Here is a 21,902-nt window from a genome sequence, read left to right as displayed (position 1 = left end):
ATTAACAACGAAAAAAAATGATTCATTTAAAGGGTTGAAGAAATCGTTCGGAGCTTATTTTTCGTAACTTTTCTCTTAGAGTGATTCACCGATAATGTGATTTTATAGCTATTCGTGTCACGTAAAATCCATAATTTACTTCTTTGATATACAATATATCTCCCAAATTACATTTATACGGTATTTACGCTGAATGTAGCACAGTTGAGGTTTCTCGAAGCTGAGGTTGCAGGAAACGTCCGTGGAGAAGTTCCTTTCTCATTCACTCCAAAAAGTTTTCATTTTTGAAGATGAATGAGTTCGTTTTCAAATCCGGGAACGAGTATCCCACGCATACACCATCCAAAACTCTCTTTCCTAATCTCCAAGAGTCCAGCATATACTGTGTGTATATATATATATATATTCTCCAAAACCAAGCAACTCATCTCACGCGGCAAATAAGTGCTGTCAGCTGGAGCCAACGATTTATGATTTCCTTGAAAATGTCACAGAAACGGACGTGCTTTAATTAGTTTCGCCATCAATCTCTCTCTCTCTCTCTTCCCCTGAACATATCTCTCTCCCACACTCATACTTAGTTGATGGTCAGCAATCACCATATCTGCACTGATTTAATATGTCATCTATTACTTTTTTCCTATAAATGAATCCTAGACACGATGGGGGAATTCATCAAATTTATCATGAATTGAAAAGATTTTTGTCACAGTGAAACCCCGTTTATACGACGTTCGAAAAGACCACGTCGAAACGTCGTAATAATGCTCAAAATTCATAACTGAAAGCTATTACATTTCACGCCGTTTATTAGAATCACCGATGTCATCATTTGGGTATTGTTATCACTTTTGCACTAGATGAAACAGGCCGATATCGTAACAGGGAAAAATTCGTCATAGTTGTAGGGACTTCTGATAATGTTATCTTTTTTCTTGCAATTTTTTTTTTTTTTTCGCATTCTGAAACCAAGAGTTAACCAAATTTATTTTTTTCCCTGAAACTTATAGTTATCAGGCTGCAAGACTGTGTACTGTACCATATTAACCCCTCGGTGTGGGACTCCCTGCGGTAGCAATCTTTTTCTGTTATCACCAACCTCTCGGTGAGTATAAAAAAAAGCTGCCATTCGGAATCGGCAATAAATTGTGGACGCCGGTCTAATTTGCCCTCGTGTGCAGAAAATCACCGCGATGCGACAAAAACGGTCAATGATCAATGTCGTAATCAATCCTAGTATTTGCTATGATCCATCCTTGTACGTATGGAAATGTTTTTGCAATGGCCTTCTTCGCATAACGAGGGCAAATGCATGACGGGGAAAAAAATAAAAGCCCTTCCCTTCAGTTCTTGATCAGTTTCTTTCTCTTGACCAGATTCAAAAAAAATTTCTTTTTCCGAGAGACTGTCTCAAGAGAATCTATAAAATGTATTGTACATTATAAAAAGATATCGTAATTCGTAATATACAGTTCCATTCTAACGCCTCACAATAGCTGAATACAAAAAACACGTAATTTTAGCTTAAAGAAAAAACAAAGTCTCGTTTTAGAATAGAATAAGAAAAAAAAGAACGAGTTCAACATTTTGCAACTATGTGGAAAAGAGCAGTTGTCCCGTTTTACCAATAGCAGTTCATCATACGTCCCGTTACAGCAAACGCGTCGTATGGTCACTCTGCTTGCCAACGGGGCTTTTTCGGATATAGTTATCATACGGTATTTGTTATCAGAAGCCATGGGTCCTGGTGTGGCCACATTAAGTGACGTGGGCTGTATGTATTAAATTGGAGCAAACATGTCTGAATTCTCGGAAATTAAATGTTTTATCTCGTTTTCAGATTCTGCTTAAAAAATGATCTAGAATAAAATACTGTTCCGGATAATTTTCCACAAGACTTCGAGGTTGCAAAACAAGAAGCGTTCCGACGGACAAACACAGATTTATTTACAGAACAGCAATTTACACGTATTTACAGCCTAATCAGAGAGCTAACAACTTTCTCACAAAGTTTGAACACGACTGACTGAATCTCCTTGTGCGTCTCTGAGCCTGTCTAGCCTGCCATCTTGTGAGCGCCGCACTATTTATAACCCCGAAGAAACTTCGAGAAAAAGAACATTCCACAAAATTCTATTTTACAGTAAACTAGTTGGCGGTGCCAACGTACGGAGGGGTTGAACCAATGCCTGGAGGGGCGGGACTTTCTGGAATGTTCTCACCAACAGCATCTTCTTCCGATGAACCGAAACCGGCATCAACCGATTTCGATATTTCTGAGAGCAATCGATCAAATCGCGTCATCTATCACCTATAGATCGTAACATTGCCCCTCTCTTAGGATTGTTCGTCCCGGCAATTCAGTTCGGCGGGTTTTCACTGTGGTAAGAGGCCAGTCTGTTGAAGTGGGCCACCTTGCACTTCGAGGATGGCGTCTTCTGAATCCGAGCTACGACATCGTTCAGTCTCTTCAAGACTCTGTAGGGTCCTTCCCATGACATCTGAAGTTTCGGGCAGAGTCCTTTCCGGCGCTTCGGGTTCCACACCCAGACGAGGTCCCCTTCCTTGAAGTCATGAGTCGTGGCCCTCACATCATAGCGGTTCTTCATCTTTTCGGAGCTGATGTTGATGCTGTGTCTGGCGATTCGATGCATGTCCTCGAGGTGCTCCTGGAGTCCCTGGACGTGTTCTTCCGGTGAAAGAGCAGCATCTATCGGTCTCCGGGACATCAGGTCACCTTGCTTGCGAAGGTCCTGTCCCATCAGCGATGGCGAGTATCCGGTGCTCACGTGGGCGGTCCTCGGTAGCGGTCGTAAGATGTTCGGGGCGATTCCTTCGCGGGCGGCGCAGGCATCGCAATTCTTGCACCACTCGTGCACATCGGTCCTGGAATTGTCCCAACAGAATCGTTCACGGACCTTCTGGAGAGTCTTAATCACGCCGAAATGTCCACCGGTCGGGCTTTCGTGCAATTCTTTCAGCACTTCTTTCACACGGCTCCTTGGCAGGACGAGTTGCCACCGGAACGTCTTTCCATCCTCCGACTCCCATCTGCGGTACAGCACGAATAAAGAAGTTCAACGTTTGACGAGATATTTCGGGGTGACTGAAATAAAGAAGTTCACAGTTTGACGAGATATCTCGGGATTGCCGCTGTAAACGTTAAATATTTTGAAAAAATTAAACACTTTTTTCCGCAAGCAATAGATTTTATTCATGGTTTTACATTAATTGTTGTGAAACTTTTCACAAAACATTTAAATTATTTTGTTCAAGGGTCACCGCCAATAAAATAATCATTCTAGACCACTTGAATGTGGTCATCAGCCTGCTGAATGCTTATGTATCTCAACCGTTAACAATCATACTTAAATTTATGGACTTTCCTGTGACAATATTCATCGCAGACTATTTTCCGTGACGTGTTTATGGCACCTACAGAAAAATATTTTTAATTTTATTGACAGAAATGATATTTTTATGGTATTGCGAGGATCAAGTCGAAATCACAACATAGTTTAATTCAGGTCGTGAGTCAAATAAATGAAATATTTCTACATTACAATACTTATCGTAAGCCCTAGGGTAAGATGTAAATTGTTTTCTTTACATTGGGAAAATTAATGCTTCCTCCGGGTCAGTAACTCATTTGTACATTAAGATATGTAGTAATGAATTGCGATCAAAACCACACGTTGTATAAATGTGAAAGTCGTATAAAAGGGGTTCGCTCTATTCACATTATTCACTGAATACATTTTATAATATTTTTGTTCATGCTGGATTTTTGAAACATGATAAAAATATTTATATATGCATATATATGGGTAGTCTTATATGAAAAAATAAAGAGAATAATACTTCTCAAACTAAATAAATACTTAGATAAATTATTTACTCCAGAAATATTTATCGTCACTTATTTGCGTATAACATCAAAATCCTTTGGATCATGTTAAACTGCCGGAAAATTCGACGTGAAATATTTGTTTTCGTTGCATCGAATAAATTATCTATTCGACGATTATAATCCCCCGAAAATCGTCGTCGAGAATGATTTCAATGTCTCTTTGTTTCAAATTCAATAAAAATCTTCGAATATCATATACAGATGTATCTCCTTGAAACTTGAAATGAAAGAGTAGAAATTTTTATCATAATTATTATAATTCTCAAATAAACTGCAAAATGGATTTTACTTCTAGCGCAATCGGAAAATTCATCTTTATTCATATGAAAGCGAATAACGTGCCAAATTGGTGACTTTTAATAAATTATTTTTTACGTATCACGTAATTAGATTTATTTTATGCTTATTCGATATATTGAAAATGATTGTTATCATTTATATGATTTATTAACGTTTCACCCCGCGGACAATTTCAGTAAGTTTCACTGACATGAAAAATGTTTTATCCAGTCGGCATTTGTTAATAGTTTTAATACAATGGAACGCCCACATAACGATAATCAAGGGACCGGGGAAGCGCATCGCTATAAAAGAGTTATTGTTTTAGATGGACTCGCGTATTAACGCTATGTGGACCAGAGAGTTCAACTCTTTTCTTAAAATTCTTACAGATTGTTCTGCAGCAGCAGCACTAATTCTGTGGTGTTTGTTCAGAACATGATAACCCCAAAATCACATTTTTGAGACATGAGCATTTTCATTGCCATTTAAAAATTAAAAAATAAAGCATACACGAAAATACAAATGAAAATATCACACATCAGCATGTTGTTTAGCCGTACACACATATTTGTGCATTTATCTCACTTCTAATTAGTTATATTTCTTTTAGGTCGAAAAGCCATTTTTTGGAGATATCATGTTCTGACCAAACACCACAGAATTGTTCTGCGACGTACATCCTGTTTTTCGCATATTCTTCTTTAGGGAGAAATGCCTTCGTCATATTTCGCAGCCAGGGCTATTTTACCTGAATCAGTCAGTGATTTAATTGTTTGGAGCAAGGGTTTTTCTTCACTCGGGAGATGTTCCATGGGTCCGTGAGATTAGACGAGATAACATTTTACTTATTGTTTGTATCTTATCCCATATGGTACAGTACTTCTGATCAACAGCACATGCCCGTCGTAAACATTCCTTTATAGAATTTTTTTCGTCAATATACAAAACGTATTGAATATTTTTCTGTAAATGCCTCCGTGACTATCATCCAATCGGTACAGGGGTTCCGTTTCCTTCATATTATTTGCCACAAGGGTTCCGTTGCCTCGTCTTATTAGCAAAGGAGTCCACGGGACAAAAACGGTTAAGAACTCCTGATTTAAAGCTGATTTAGAATAGTGGGGCAAAGGTTTGCGTCACAGCTTGGATTCAAAACTGGGCTCTCTAAAAAAAATTCTAGTATGCTCACTACTAGAAAATTAGGCCTATAACCTCTTTCGTTTGTGAGAATAATCGATAATATTCGGTGTACCACTGCCAATTCTAAAAATCAAAATGAGCTAAATTATTTTTAGAATTTGTTGGCATGGTTCATATATAGTCATCCTCATTCATTGTAATGAATGCTGATGATTATGAATCATGCCAATAATTTTGACTAGTCAATGTATGCGATGTTAAAAGAATGACTATCGTTCTCACAAAAGACAAGTTATTCATTTGTTTCAGGCATTTTCCATTTCGGTCCACCGAGATCATTTTATGCTCTGGGATTAGTAAAAAGTTTTGCTTTTCAAATTCATTCAAAGTGATCACTCAAAGGCATCACGGAATTCCTGCTGAATCAATCTTCTTTAATCGTACGGATGAGGAACAAAGAAACTGAACTGAGAAAACCAAGTTCAAAGTTTGTTTCTTCGATACGTTTTTAATGTGTTATTTTTTTTTTTCAGTCATTTTGACTATTTATCAACCAATTATTCTATTGACACGAAATATTTTCAATTTAATTTTCAATTGAATGAAGTATTTTCGAAAGTCACTTCGAACTGATTGACTTTTTGAAGCCGCAGAGGTGGTGACGCCCTACTTAATGGGGTGATTTTGCCCACCATCGGATTTGTGTATATAACAAGGCTGTGACTGGATTTACGGCAATGTGACTAACACGGGGTGTCAAGAAAACTGCAACGGCAACAAAAATAACACGAAGCAATGCAATGAAATTTCATTTTTAAGACATATAACTTAATCATGATCCTTCCTTGGAGCGGGTCTACGAAACATTACGACAAATTAGAAAGTACTCGTTGAAAAAGTTGAAATTGAGTAAATTATATACAACAAAAAATTAAATTAATATCACAAGGATAGTAGTATACGCAGCGCTTGAGGTACTTTAACGCACATTTCCGCCGCTAGATGGCGCCACCGGAAATGTTTTCTATTTTTCGCGCGTTTTTGACCGACTTCCTTTTTTAGCCGAATTTATAGCACCAGATTACCTGTCGGATATATTTCGAACCAGAATACCTGTCGACCGTATTTATTTTCAAAATGGCGGTTGGTCTTATTTATTTGGAAAAAAACTTTTTCAATGCCCTATCGGGAATCGAACCCATGACAACCGATAAACTATTTCGTTCTCCAGGATAGTGTGCTAACCACTGAACCAAATAGACTTGCTAGACAAAAGCCTTATGAAATAAGTATATAAAAATAATAAAACGTAGAACATTTAATGAAGTGTATTAAAGAACGTCGCTCCTAATTTTGATGTGCCTATGATCGACGATCGTCCACGGAGTTATTGGTGAAAAGGGCGAATATTGTGAACCGTATCTACTGTTTTTCAATTATTTTCCACGAACAATTTTTATTTAAATAAATTTTTAAAAATTTTCTCAAGATGGTCGATCACGTGACCCACGTTGATGACGATACTAGATGGCAGCACTACCGATATTTAACTTCCGTGAAAATTATTCACTATGTCGTTATATAAAAAAATTTATGAAATGTCGTCCCGATTTTCTCTTTGGACATGAAGCTGTATTAGAAATGAATTTAAAAGAGAAAAAATTAAGTCGCCAAATTACGGCGAAAATGTCAATTTTGGCACCAAACTCTCTAGCTGTTTTCAAATCTCAAGTTTGAAAAGATATAGTTCGTTTGTGATGATGCTAATTAACCACCAGTGTTCAAATTATGCTGCTTCGAGAAGAGCCTTTTTATTAAAAAAATATCCAAGTTAATCAAACATGATTAAAAAAAAAACCGCTCACTTTCCAAGCGTTATTATTTTTACCCATCGTCTTTGGATCTTTAAGAGATTAGATACCAAAAATATGCACAAAAAAAAACCACACACAAGTTTTCATTGTCAACATTTCTATATTTCCTTCCATAACGAAACGAGATTTGTAACTACACCCTTAAAAAGCTTATTCTTTAGACATCACTTCTTATATCACATAAATAAGAAAGATATTGTGTCTTCCCGCACTTTATTATTTTATTTCTATTTTAGTTTTTCATTATGTCACTTTATTCATGGCTTTTATTTTATTCACTTCAAACACTTAAAAATTTATTTATTTCACTTTATCAAACGTATTCTATATTTAATTATTCAAACTTTTATTCAAAAATTTTTAATATTTTCTTTATTTTATTATCTTTTTCATTTCGTTTATTTTTAATCATTCAAAATTTTATTTTTTAATGTTTCATCGTTTATCTATTTGATTTTATTATCTTTGTGTGAACATTTTATTTTCATTGATATTATTTTTTAAATTTAAACCTACTTTTAGTTTTTCATTATGTCACTTTATTCATGGCTTTTATTTTATTTTTTATTCACTTCAAACACTTAAAAATTTATTTATTTCACTTTATCCAATTATTCTCTATTTAATTATTCAAACTTATATTCGAAAATTTAATTTTTTCTTTATTTTATCTATTTGATTTTATTATCTTAGTGTCATAATTTTATTTTCAGTGCTAGCTTATTTTTTCATTTTTAGTTTATTTTTATATTACATTCACAACCACTTAAAAATTATTTATTTCACTTGTTTTAGTTCACTTTATTTCCATTGATATATATATATATATATTTTTTTTAATTCAAGCCTTTCCAACTTATTCTATATTTAATTATTCAAAAATTTTAATTTTTATTTATTTTATCTATTTGATTTTTTATTATCTTAGTGTCATCATATTATTTTCATTTCTTAAATAATATATTTTTCAAATTAAAATGTCATGTGAATAAATTTCACGCGTAGTTCAAAAAATGAGACAGACTACAAGTTTATACAGTTCAAATATTTATTCATATCAAGATATCGATCGCATGCTCGATAAGTTTATACATATGTCTGGAATTTAAATTAATTCCTTTTATCGTCGGTGTGTTATTGACAAAAACACGAATGTCATAAATTGTATTACATTTCGTGAAAAAAACACCATCACCAAGAGGTTGGGAACGAGAACAGTTTCCTCTAAATTTGAAGCTGGGGTCGTCGTACACATTCAACGCAAGGCTAGATAACGTGATAATCACGGACACAACGATGATCCCGATCAAGGCTTTCCCGGTCTCTTCACGGCTAAAAAATTTTCTCTGGGCCGTCACAGCGCTATCCTTTGGCACGTCTTATAACTCTGTACTCCACTGGAAGTGACAAATGCTAGCGGGATTTCAGCAATTAATATGCTTCAGTATGAAAAATCGACGTGGTCTTTCTAGTGTTAAATTATATTTACGCTGAATAGGGTGTGAAAACCGTGTCTCTGACATGTCTCAATGAATAAAATTTTCATAACTTAAGAAAATATTCATTTCCTGGCGTTTTATGAAATATGAATGTTTCTTACATTTCTGCTGAAAATATTTCTAATGTTTATCAATCCGGAAGGTTACTTCGGCTTACGTACTATGAAATATTATATCTATATGTTTATTCGAGTTTTTTTTTTTCATGAATTTTATGTTCCTTAGCAGACATTGTTATAACGAGAGGCATGTTTTTTCGAATAGTGATGAGAATAACAAAAGGCTAAAAATAAACTACGGTATCCGATATGATGGGTGTCAACTAAAGAGTGGACACGACATTTTAACTTTTATTCTTTCTCGCACCATTTTTCTCAGAAGCATGTGTGTATTCAATAAAATAATAATACTTTCATAAAAAAAGGGGGTAAATAACACGAAAAAATGTTAAAACTCATAAAAATGATAGAAATGTTAAAAATGATAGAAATGTTAAAACTCATAAAAATGATAGAAATGTTAAAACTCATAAAAATGATAGAAATGTTAAAACTCATAAAAATGATAGAAATGTTAAAACTCATAAAAATGATAGAAATGTTAAAACTTATAAAAATGATTCCAAAAAAAATCCACAAGGAATTTTTAGCCAGCAAGACTTCAAAATGAAAATCCTTTTTTACTGTTTCTAAATCGCATGTTATATCGTGACTTAGAACGTGACCTACGTGAGTGACACTTAGAATGACCAACTGAACATTATTCCTCCCTAACTATTCAGTGTGAATCCATTGTTTCTTTCATAAAAGTTCTCACAGTGAATGCTTTCCAAAAACAGTTTTTGGTTTCCAATCTTTAATTCCGACATATTCAATTTCTCGAGATGAACGAATTCTCAGCTGTTTTCTCCCATTCAATTTACTATCTTTTACTAATTTTAACATATTCTATTTCAAATGAAATTAAATTTATTATTTTTATATATACAGAAAAAAATTGAATTATGAGAAACATATATACCACCTAGAGAAAAATGCCTGTACCGACGATTAAAAAAAATTACATTGTTATTAAGGGATAAATAAAATATTTACAAAATTAACAAAAAAAAAAAAAAAAAATACTGATGTCAAATAAAAAATAAACACAGAAAAAACACATACAAACACAATATATAAGAGAAAATTCTTAATCTATGATGAAAAATGCAAGTGAAACACGACAATTTTACGTTCACATAAAATTCCAAGATTTAACGAAATGAAATGATTTTTTCAGCTGTTGTCGTAAAGTACTCCGGATATCACACTATAAAACGAACTGGGTTTTTTATATATATAAGTTATTCTTCTTAGATTATTTTCACAAATTCAACAAAATGGGATACATGTCGTTCTTTTAGTTTTTCATAGATTTTCACAGTGCTTTCAAAGGATTCAACCTAAACTTTGAGCTAGTCAACTAGTTGATTTGTTCTCCCACCCCCCCCCCCCAAACAAGAGCGGCAATAGAGAAGGTAGTATGGATACAGATGATTGCAATATCAAAGATGGATAGACGAAACAAATACAGATATGTTTGGTTTATGGTGTATGGATGAGATGAATGATGGTTTTTCAAAACTGAATTGTTCAAATGGTAAAGTATTCACGTAATTTTCGAATGATGTTCAATATGATGAGACTTGATAAACCTCTTTTATTATTTCAATGCATTAATTCCTTCTGACATAATTTCTTTGATTTCGTGATTTTTTCCCTTTTCAAATTACCGATTTTTGATAAAAAAGACACAGGTGTATCATTTTCACCAACTTTTTTTAACAGAAAATTCTTTAATTACCGTGAGCTAATGAAATATGAATTCGATTATTTTACTCTTCGTATGCTCATTCAAACTTTTCCTTGGACTCATCATTCGCGACGTTTCAAAGAATTACTTTCCGATAAAACTTGCATTTTCGATGAAAAGATTTTTCGTCGAGGTTTCTTCCTGCTAGCTTTCTATTGTTTATTAACATATTGCCGCGAAGATACTCCAGCTTTAATGTTATAAAATATTATCTCTGTATATTTCTTCGTGTTTTTACGAATTTTACGTGTTTTTACGAGTTTTTACGTGTTCATGAATTTTACGAGTCTCAGCAAAACTACATCGGTACTTGATAACTCTCACATCTAATTGTTGAACATCAACGAGATCACGAAACCCCCATACCACATTAAATACTCAATATTTCTCACCCATATGAGCGTTAATGCTGAGAGTAATACTTTGATTTAGACAAAATTTATCACTTTAAATTCACTTTGAACGTATACGCCTGATAAAAAAAAATTTATTACCCATACCAGACTGTTGAAAAAGACGATTAGGTCAACAAAATTTGGGCGTTCACTCTTAACTTCGAGAACTTTGATGTCCTATATTACGACACAATCTTGACCAATCGATGGGTTTGTAATCCAAGAATGTCGTTCAGAACGGGTACAAATTTAGGTGAAAAGACGGCATATATCATCAATATAGTGGAAGAGAAATTACATCAAGCACAAATATTATAGAAAGGCGTTTATTCAGTAAAACAATTATACTTTAAAATAATAGAAACCATTGAAAATGATAAAAATGATTTAAAAAAACATTGAAAATGATAATAATAAAAAAAAAATTTAGAAAAAAAATATTACAAATTTTAAAGAGGATGAAACACTGAGAGGTCTGGAACAAAAACTTGTACTATTCCCAACAAAGGATCCCCAGACAATGGAAGAAGGGGCATCGGTTGCTATTGTCATTGACAATAGTACTCAGATATTGTAGCAACCAAAGACACAATATCTTTCTTATTTATGTGATATAAGAAGTGATGTCTAAAGAATAAGCTTTTTAAGGGTTACAAATCTCGTTTCGTTATGGAAGGAAATATAGAAATGTTGACAATGAAAACTTGTGTGTGGTTTTTTTTTGTGCATATTTTTGGTATCTAATCTCTTAAAGATCCAAAGACGATGGGTAAAAATAATAACGCTTGGAAAGTGAGCGGTTTTTTTTTTAATCATGTTTGATTAACTTGGATATTTTTTTAATAAAAAGGCTCTTCTCGAAGCAGCATAATTTGAACACTGGTGGTTAATTAGCATCATCACAAACGAACTATATCTTTTCAAACTTGAGATTTGAAAACAGCTAGAGAGTTTGGTGCCAAAATTGACATTTTCGCCGTAATTTGGCGACTTAATTTTTTCTCTTTTAAATTCATTTCTAATACAGCTTCATGTCCAAAGAGAAAATCGGGACGACATTTCATAAATTTTTTTATATAACGACATAGTGAATAATTTTCACGGAAGTTAAATATCGGTAGTGCTGCCATCTAGTATCGTCATCAACGTGGGTCACGTGATCGACCATCTTGAGAAAATTTTTAAAAATTTATTTAAATAAAAATTGTTCGTGGAAAATAATTGAAAAACAGTAGATACGGTTCACAATATTCGCCCTTTTCACCAATAACTCCGTGGACGATCGTCGATCATAGGCACATCAAAATTAGGAGCGACGTTCTTTAATACACTTCATTAAATGTTCTACGTTTTATTATTTTTATATACTTATTTCATAAGGCTTTTGTCTAGCAAGTCTATTTGGTTCAGTGGTTAGCACACTATCCTGGAGAACGAAATAGTTTATCGGTTGTCATGGGTTCGATTCCCGATAGGGCATTGAAAAAGTTTTTTTCCAAATAAATAAGACCAACCGCCATTTTGAAAATAAATACGGTCGACAGGTATTCTGGTTCGAAATATATCCGACAGGTAATCTGGTGCTATAAATTCGGCTAAAAAAGGAAGTCGGTCAAAAACGCGCGAAAAATAGAAAACATTTCCGGTGGCGCCATCTAGCGGCGGAAATGTGCGTTAAAGTACCTCAAGCGCTGCGTATACTACTAAGGATGTAAGCTTTCTGGAAATGATGAATTTCAAATTTGAATTTCGAAGAAAATGAAGAGATCCATCAAACCCATGGTTTCACACACTACAATATAAGACACACAATTATATATATAATATACATTTTTTCCTTCCCTGAAACACCGATATCTCTTCAGTCAGCCAGTTTCCGTATCTGTTGTACAAGATAACCTGCACAGAAAACAACTTCACATAGTCCAGACTTCCTAGGACGTATTATCTTTGGGAAAAAATACCGTAAATTCAATATTGAAAGACTTGGAAAATATATATCGAAAGGAAAACATACGAGTTAAGACAGTAAAAGTTATAAAAGTTGCAGGTTGCCTGGTTCCCACAGAGATTTCAGAAGTCTGCATTGGAACAAATCATGAATAAAATCAAGCTATTTGCTGTCCATATTGATTCTTATCAGAGTGAATCTCGTATTTAAAATTTAAAAAAATTTAAAGCTGTTGAATACTTTTTTACGTTATAAGATTTTATCCATTTGGTATTCTGAGACAACATGACAATTTGAAAATGGACAAATAAACCCCAAATCGCCTCGGAACCGGTGAGATATTGGCCACTAAAATAAAAATTTTCAGATAAGGTGCAAAACCAAAACTCTTCGCAATTGCTTCAATATCTTCATTATATCTACTAATAATAACAATAGCTGATGGGACTCACCTGGTAATCAAAAAAGCTGCACAAATGAAAGTTTTAGGGCTTCAAATGTTTCTTGATGTCGGATTTCGTTGAAAAAAACCGGCTCATTGGCAATATCACTTATCAGGAAACGCCCCCCAAATCTCACGTCGTCTCATTTGCATGTAAACCGAATGCCGTGACGCTACAAATGATCAACTAAGTATATATAAGTTTTACACCACCAGCAGACTTTTTTTTTCAAAAATTGCCAGTCTCCCCAGTTGTGCCCGAGTGGCATGGTGGTAAGACACTCGTCTACCATCGTGAAGGTTGTTGTCTGGGTCCCGGGTTCGAACCCAAGGGAGGATATAGATAAGATATTTTCCCTAACGAACTCGAGGCGAACACCGATAGACAGCGCCTTCACTTCAAACCCATCTCTTTAACGGCAGTAAATTGCAATATAGCGATATAGCCAGAGTTGGTGTTTGGTGAAGTAGTCTCCCCAGTTCACGATGCATGTGAAAAATGAACGGATACGTCTGTGAAAATATCCTTACCGCTTAGGGGTCATTCATATATTACGTCAGCATCGAGGGGGGAGGGGGTATCGGGTTTGCTGACTTTTGATGACGGGTGGGGGGTTGAAGGTTTACGTCATCAACCACCCCTTTTTGAACATATGAACTATTCTAAGCTGCTGACGAAATTTTGCTGACGGGGGAGGGGGGTCAGTGTTTTGCTGACAAGTGGGGAGGGGGGGTCAAAAATGGCTGAAAATCTGCTTACGGTACACTTGGCCCCTTATAACTTTGTTTTGAGAAAATAAGTTAAATAATTGGCATAGATAAGAAAATTTAGTTCAAATTTTTTGTCAATAAAGGGCACTGCACGAAAGCAAATTACAGACTTCCTGCGCCTGAACCTTTCTTCAATCTCTCCTGTATCCGAAACGTTCACAAAGCTTCAGCCGGCAATTCGCGGCTCATAAAAAAAAACAACTTCACCAACAGTGTTTTATCCACCAATGTCAAAAAATCATAATGTAAAACTTTTGTAAGCGCCAGTAACAGGAGAATTCAGAAATGAGCTGTTAATCGTACATTCTGAATTTTAACACTCTATGGTCCCTTATACAATTTGAATATACATGGAAAATACATGGTAAAAACCCATTCTACCAATTTATTTTCTAAATTTTTTCGGTCTTTTATAGATTACACGTTTCGCGCGGTGTCACTTCAGTACACACAAATACAGCTATATAACTACAATACTTTTTTTTTATCTATGTAGAAAGAGTTGATCTTTTGTTGGTGTAATTTTTTGAGAGCTACTGAAATTTCACTTGTTCAGAGGGGCATGAAATCGTACCAAATTGGAAGAATTTCAAATAAAATTCAAGGTAACAACTATTCAACTTTGCTGCGCAAGATTTTATCCTCTCATACCACTAAAGGAAAACTGTATATTTTGCCTTCAATTAACCGTTTTTTAGCTAATTAAAAAATCTACTCTATTTAATTAAATTCTGTTCTGATGTATCGATTCAATTAAACATATACCAACAGCACTAATTTACACACATCCATATTTGTGAAAAAAATAATACTAGATAATCTAGATATTACGATATTCTGTGGACCAAGGAAAAAATATCGTTGTAGAGGTGATTATTGTTTTATCGAGATTCAGCAACGCAGCTTAATATCAGAGTATAGGGGACAATTCCAAACAATAAAAAATTATTTTAAAAAAATCATTATATAGAGCTATAAATCGTATTTTTTTCGAGTATTGCGTTGTAGCGAGGTTCCTTAAATTCTCGTGAATTTATAGGACACCATGATTTCTACATAACGATCCTCTTATACAACGTCTGTTTCCCGTGGAGCGATGAAGGTCGTTATAACGAACGCAACTGTAGACGCTCATTCTGAAAAGAAAAATTATGAAACTTATTAGTTAGGAAATTTTCGCATTTCGCAAACTTCTCATTATTTTCTCCGAATTGCAAAATTATAAAATGTTTTGTTATTCGGAAAAGAGATTTCTTAATCCGGCCATTCCCTTTTTTTATGTATAATAATATGTGGTGGTTGTTTCTATTAATAACTTTCACTTTCTGAGAAGCTCACCTGAGATATTACTCGAAGAATTCTAGCAGAAGGAGGTAAAGAGACAAGTAAAATAATTTTATTAGATGTTTACTCTCTCTCTCTCACACTCTTCGAGGATGTTTCAGGAAAGCTGATTCTTGAAGGTGGTGGTGGTGCTGCTTTGCTGGCGAAGCAAATGTTCTGCCGAGGCCATTAGCCTACTTAGTTGGTGGTCGGATCGAAGATGCCATTAATTTGAAAAGGGACACGAGTCAGAGAGCTTCTGTATGTGAATCGAGACACTCCCTTTCTCCAAGCCCCTTTACTATTAAGGGTACCGGCGGGTACTTCTTGGAGATTTCCAACGTTGTCGAATTATGCGCTCGGGCAACCGGAAAAGTCTTCTCTCTTTACGTGTCATCCGATTTCTATGGAATTTTATCGGTGAAAGTCATTGCGTTACGGGGAATTATCGATTTCTGTTGTAAAGCCCTTTAAATCAAAGTATCCAATTGTTTAAATTGAAGAGGTTTAACTGAGGTTCTGACACACTCTTAAGCGGCACTTTGACTTTGAAATATTCCAAAGTTCATCGCGCAATTACTTCTGTAAGCTAATAATTTTCTTCGTGATGTATTCCCGTTTAAGTGGTAAATTTCAGAAAGAGAAAGTAATGTCTTTAAACTTATGTCAATTAATGTAATTCCACATTTAAATTTTTATTTGTCACATTTTAAATATGCGTATTTAATCATTTTTATCTTGTGTTAGCGTTAAATGGAATTGAAAAAAATTGTGAAATTTATTTGAAATTAAATAGATTTATGGCGACATTATTATTATTTTTTTTTTTTGTACTTCAAAGTACTTAAAAAAACCATGGGTTCTTGGGGTTCTTATCAAGCATTTTTAAATTCTCAAATTGGAAATTAAATTACGATTTGAGTCACTGGTCGTAAAGTTGATTGTGTTGATGAACTTCGGGTCGTGGCTAATGGAGGTTAAAACTGTAGCTGTCCTGAAGGATATACAAGTTGTCCTGTAAGTCCTAATTGGGCCTAATGATGACATAACATCAACCATTCATCCTAGAGTGGGGTTTTAATTTAAAAATGCTGAATAATGTGCTCAAGAATTACTCTGTGCCAATTTTGAAAATGAAAATACACCGTGTCATAAAATAAAATAAAAATCAGATTTATATTACATATAATTGTCTTATATTGTAGGGTGTGAAACCATGGGTTTGATGGATCTCTTCGTTTCCTTCGAAATTCAAATTTGAAATTCATCATTTCCAGAAAGCTTACATCCTTGTGATATTAATTTAATTTTTTGTTGTATATAATTTACTCAATTTCAACTTTTTCAACGAGTACTTTCTAATTTGTCGTAATGTTTCGTAGACCCGCTCCAAGGAAGGATCATGATTAAGTTATGTCTTAAAAATGAAATTTCATTGCATTGCTTCGTGTTATTTTTGTTGCCGTTGCAGTTTTCTTGACACCCCGTGTTAGTCACATTGTCCCCCCCCCCTTCTCTAACTTAGAAAGTTGTTGCCCTCTCTTTCCTGAAGCCAACAAAAAAATTACAAGTTCCTAAGTGCAGTATTCGCTGAGATGTTTTAATTCAAAATTTGAGAAAAGTTGGGAAAGAACAGCTTAAATAAGGGAGAAAAGTGTTGTCCGTGAACACTATTTTTTCGCAACTTCTCTCCGTTTTTCGAATTCGAATATTTCAGTGGATATTGCACTTAGAAATGTGGAACTTTTTTTTGTTGGCCTCAAGAAAAACGGGGCAACAACTTTCTAATCGAAAGTTAGAGGACAACGTACCGTATAAAAAATTAGATGTTTTACTTTCAGGGAAAACTATAATTTCACTCTCAGAACTGTACGGAGTGATTCCTGAACACATTTTGATCTTTTTTTTTTTAAATCAGAACCGCAACTCTGCAACGAACGATGAGATACAAGTCATAAATTGATGAGATAAAGGCCGCATTAGGCACACTTACAGGACACTCATTATAAAAGGCACACTTCACAGACAATCACCACCTCTACATTTATCTCCAGTTTCATACTTGATCTCGTTCTTCTCCAGTTCTAACAACGAGATATCTCTCTGTTGAAAACTTACGTGTGATACCCCTAGGAGAGAAAGTAAAAACCTTCAAATTCCAAAAAAATGTTCTTATAGAAAAGAGGAGAATCTTTTCATGTAATTGTCAGGGAGTGGAGATTCCGACTTTTTACATTCCCTTTGGAATTTCCTAAATCATCAATCAAGAAGAGGGGAAAAAGTCCCTTTTCTATTTTGTTTCATCCCTAACATGACGATGATGATGATGATGAAAGGGGAAACCGGGGGGAAATAGAAAAAACACAACCGTGGTTGTTAGTCAGGAAAATGGTTTTTAGCTCGGGAAAAAAACCGTCTTGCATCTCTTCAGGATTGATTCCCGTCCTAACATCGTTTTCTCTTGAGTTTTTTTATCTTTTATAAGTGAAAAAATGAAAGAATATTCTTTTTCAGTTGAATAATGAAGAGCAGGTGGTTTTGAGATGGAAAACTCTTTCCTTTTTTTCCCCCAACGATTTTTACTCGTATTTCATTGCATATCGAGTTATTCATCTTTCAACGAAACTTTCTTCGCAACCGATACTTTTTTATGAATAGCCAACAATAATATTTTCGATTCGTGATATATGGGTGGGTAACAAAAAAATTTTCGGTCTAGGAATGAGGTTTATTTTAACCCAGATACATTCCCCCAAAAATCCCGTTGAGGGAAGTTTTTTGGGGAAAGTTTCTGGGTGCAAACCAAGTGGGATTGATGGTGGTCTTAAGGACTGAGTGATATGTTCAGTGGTTCTCAATCTGGGCTGGGACCCATATGGCTCCCTTTTAGTCCTGGGATATTCCGAGCGCCACGGGTGAAAATCTGATGTAAAGAGAACCACGAAAAGTAGTGAACAGGGCCACAGCGAGCTGTGAAGGAATAAAGCTTTCGAGTTAAAAAATTTGGTGGGAAGAAATATGACTACTTCTAGAACCCAGCAGATTGTCCGTAAAATCAAGTGAGCCATGGGCTGATGTGGCATGACCTGGTTCTCTCAAATCTATAGAGGGCTAACATGATGAGGTTTAGTGCTATGATTTTCAAGTGTGAGTATGTAAATTTTGTAAGCTGTTACTTCCAACTAAATATGGGGGCCCCAGAACATTACTTTACCCGAGGATTTGTGATGTTGAGAAGGAAATGCATAAAATCCCCACAAGAAGGGATCTCGCTGAACTTTAGCTTAAGGGTAGGCGGGGAACTGCGGTGATGCGCCAGAAGGTTGGATTTAATGTGTAGGATCGCTGGATCGTACTATAGTTTACATAGACCTATTTTCCGCATATAAATGGGCTCTTGAGATGGATGATCACCCTATGGATGCGTGTTTGGCCCAGGGTTCCAGCGATCTATCTTATTAATAAAGTTTTTGTTCATTATAAATTTATTTTTTAATAAATTCAATTCCATAAGTATAGAGCATCTCGCTCTTTGGGAGCCACGGGAAGAATGTATGGCTCGAAGAAGGCCATAAGCTGAAAAAAAGGCTGAAAAATACTGATCTATAGATGGTGCGACACATGCTCTCACATTTAGGTGCACAGTACTGCCGGTACCTATGCCAGAGATTGTAAGCCACTAGCCCTTAAAATCTCTGGGGAAGGCAACATGATCATGAACTCCGAGTCCTTAAAATCTCGGGTATAAGCAACGTGGTTATAACAGGGCCATCAATGCCATCGTGAGACCCTTGGACGAAGTTATTTTTCTGAGGTTCCTACTTGGCTAGAAATGCCTGCCTACTAATTCACATGCGTACTCTCGAAAAAATTGACTCCAGATCTTCTATTCATGAGATCTTCCTATATTTTCAAGGCCTTCTTCCATCTTGGCCGTATCCGGGTGGGGGCTCATGCGTTAAGACGGCAATGGGTAATAAGTCTATAAGTCTAAATACTTAAAAAACACGAGCATAAGAAACGAGATTGTAAGTTATGAGTCATTTCTGGATTGAGTCTACGTGCAGTCTATGCCCAGCACGAACGTAAAATAAGGTTCATATATTTTTGTCTACTTTTTTTCATTGCTGCAATAGCTGCGTTCACGTTCATAATCTTCATAGTACCGTGGTGATTCTTTTATAAATCAGTGATTATAAATTCACATTTTACTAGGAAAAACGTATTGGGTTATAGTAAGCTCTACGCTCGTTTTCAACATGCCTCAAAGATTCTCCTCAGGAATCCAGACTGGTTCTCATAATCACAAAATGTGATTGTTACGTAAATGGTACAGCTAAAGAAATTCTTGATGACAACGATGAATTAAATGATAAAGAAATTTTCTGTGATCAAGTCACTAATTTTAGGACTTACGAGATTGTATCGCCAGTGGAGAAAGTGCGTAGACGCCCGAGTGGCGTGGTGATAAGATGCTCCATGAAGGTCACTGTCACGGTCCCAGGTTCAAACCCGAGGGAGGATACAGATAAGATATTTTCTTTAACGAACTTGAGGTGACCGCCGATAGATAGCACTTTCATTCCCAACCTATCTCATTAATAGCAGTTAATTGTGCAATACAGCGAAGTGACCAGAGTTGATGATGTAGAGGAGAAAGTGAAGAAAACACTTTAAGAGAAAAAATTTCTTTATAAGCTCAATTAAAAAAAAAAAAAATTATTGATAAGTTTGAGAAGCCTAGAAAACTAGAATAGTTAAAGCCTAGTGTCTGTGACATTTTTACTTATGTATGATGAGTGAAAATTATTAAATTTACATCATAGAAATGTAATTTGAGCTGTTTTTTGAATTTTTAGCTAGTTTCAAACAAGAATGATAATGGTTAATTAATTTTGCTTTTTCTTTGAAGGACTACGAGCCATCTCTACGAGATCGAGGAGGAGCATACGGCGGGTCCGGGCCTGATTCCCACCCATGGTACCCCGGACGAGGAAGTAGCAGCGCAGCAGGTGTCGAGCCCTCGACCTCGTCCAAGGTGAGCTTCCGTCCGGGTTATTGTCCGGGAGTCATGATGGTCGACGGAAGTCCTCGTAGGATCGCCGCACCAGACCACCAGCAACAGCAGCAGAACGCCAACAACAGCAGCAACAACAACAGTAATAGCAACCATAATAGTACTAGTCCACAAGGTCCTGGAGACGAAAAGAGTCCCGGAGATCCGAATTCCTCTTCGAATCCGGCCGTGTCTGGGAACGCGTTGGGAACAGGTAACTAAATGTCGTCGTATACAGGGTGTCCTGAAAGTGCTAATGCGGCCTTTATCTCATCAACCGTCTGTCGTGGAGGTAAAATTTCAATGTAAAATATGCGCAACAGGCGTTAAAAAATTACCCTGTACCTGTTTTGAGAAAGAGCGTGTAACAAAATGAAAAGTCTAAATTTTTAGACGGTCTGCTTGTGACCGCCCCCATGAATGAGGGAAAAGAGCGTTGTCAGTTAGTTTTTGTTGTTCTTTCATAACTTTTCTCCGTATTTTAAGTATCTAGTTCCGCTCAGAAACATGGAATTTTTCCCGTTTTCCTTCAGGAGATACAAGGCAACAACTCTCTAATTGGAAGTAATAGGACAAGCGAACCGTTTAAAAACATAGATTTCTTATTTTGTGTATTATACTCTGTATTTTCACTCTCAAAACCTACAGGGTTATTTTTGAACGCCTTTTGAGTATTTTCTGAACTGGAATCATACCTCTACGACTAACGGTTGCTTACATAGAGGCCACATTAGCACTAACGGGATACCCTGCATACGTATATATTCAGATTTGCTTTGTTTCTTTCCCTATACATCTTGAAAAGCCTTAACTAATCTGTATAACCATATCACATTAGTATAAGTGATTGAAATAAGGTTTCAAGGCAACATCAGTTCTCATGCCACTCTCGAATTCTCAACCTTCAGTCTTTAAAAAAATAGTCAACTTACTATTAGTATAAAAATAGACTTACAAAAGTCTCAAACAAAAATATATTCACACACATAGAATGTACACTACTCCTTGTGCATGATTTTTTTCATGGATAACCGGAGAATTTGACACAGGCCCTTATAAGTGGAGCGCTCGAAAAGTTTAAGCAATGTCAATTGACTAACAAACAAAGCATCTTTAATGGCTGCTTTTGCTTTTTTTTTAGTATCAAGACAAGGCCCTGACTGTTCCTTCCGAATTGGAAAGCCATGTGAGTAGATCTACAAAAACTGTAGTTAAATTACAAATAAGTCTCCCACAGTTAAAAAAAATCAGAGGATTGGATAAATGAAAACGTTATGGAGAAGAATATGCGTGTCATCTTACATTAACAACTTCCTATGCGTATTTTATATCATATAAGTCCAATAACTTGCAAAATTCTCAATCGATAAATTCTCTAAATAAAATCATGGATTTTCTATTCGCATCT

General features: G+C 35.4%; 1 protein-coding gene across 1 annotated transcript in view; it reads left to right on the top strand.

The window, feature by feature from the left end:
- The window catches only part of Cngl (Cyclic nucleotide-gated ion channel-like), a 149,206-nt gene that overhangs the window by 36,511 nt on the left and 90,793 nt on the right, over positions 1-21,902 (top strand). The window contains exon 2 of the mRNA XM_089244422.1: positions 20,351-20,708. Within this exon, the coding sequence (XP_089100548.1) occupies positions 20,510-20,708 (199 nt within the window). The 5' untranslated portion in view covers positions 20,351-20,509. The remainder of the gene's footprint in view (positions 1-20,350; positions 20,709-21,902) is intronic.

Source organism: Pholcus phalangioides, unplaced genomic scaffold (assembly GCF_987345545.1).
Source record: "Pholcus phalangioides strain wild (caught in Gottingen) unplaced genomic scaffold, Ppha-v1.0 ptg000001l_1, whole genome shotgun sequence".
NCBI classification, from domain to species: Eukaryota; Metazoa; Arthropoda; class Arachnida; order Araneae; family Pholcidae; genus Pholcus; species Pholcus phalangioides.
Note: the sequence above shows the minus strand (reverse complement) of the source record. Positions and strands in the feature narration are given on the sequence as shown.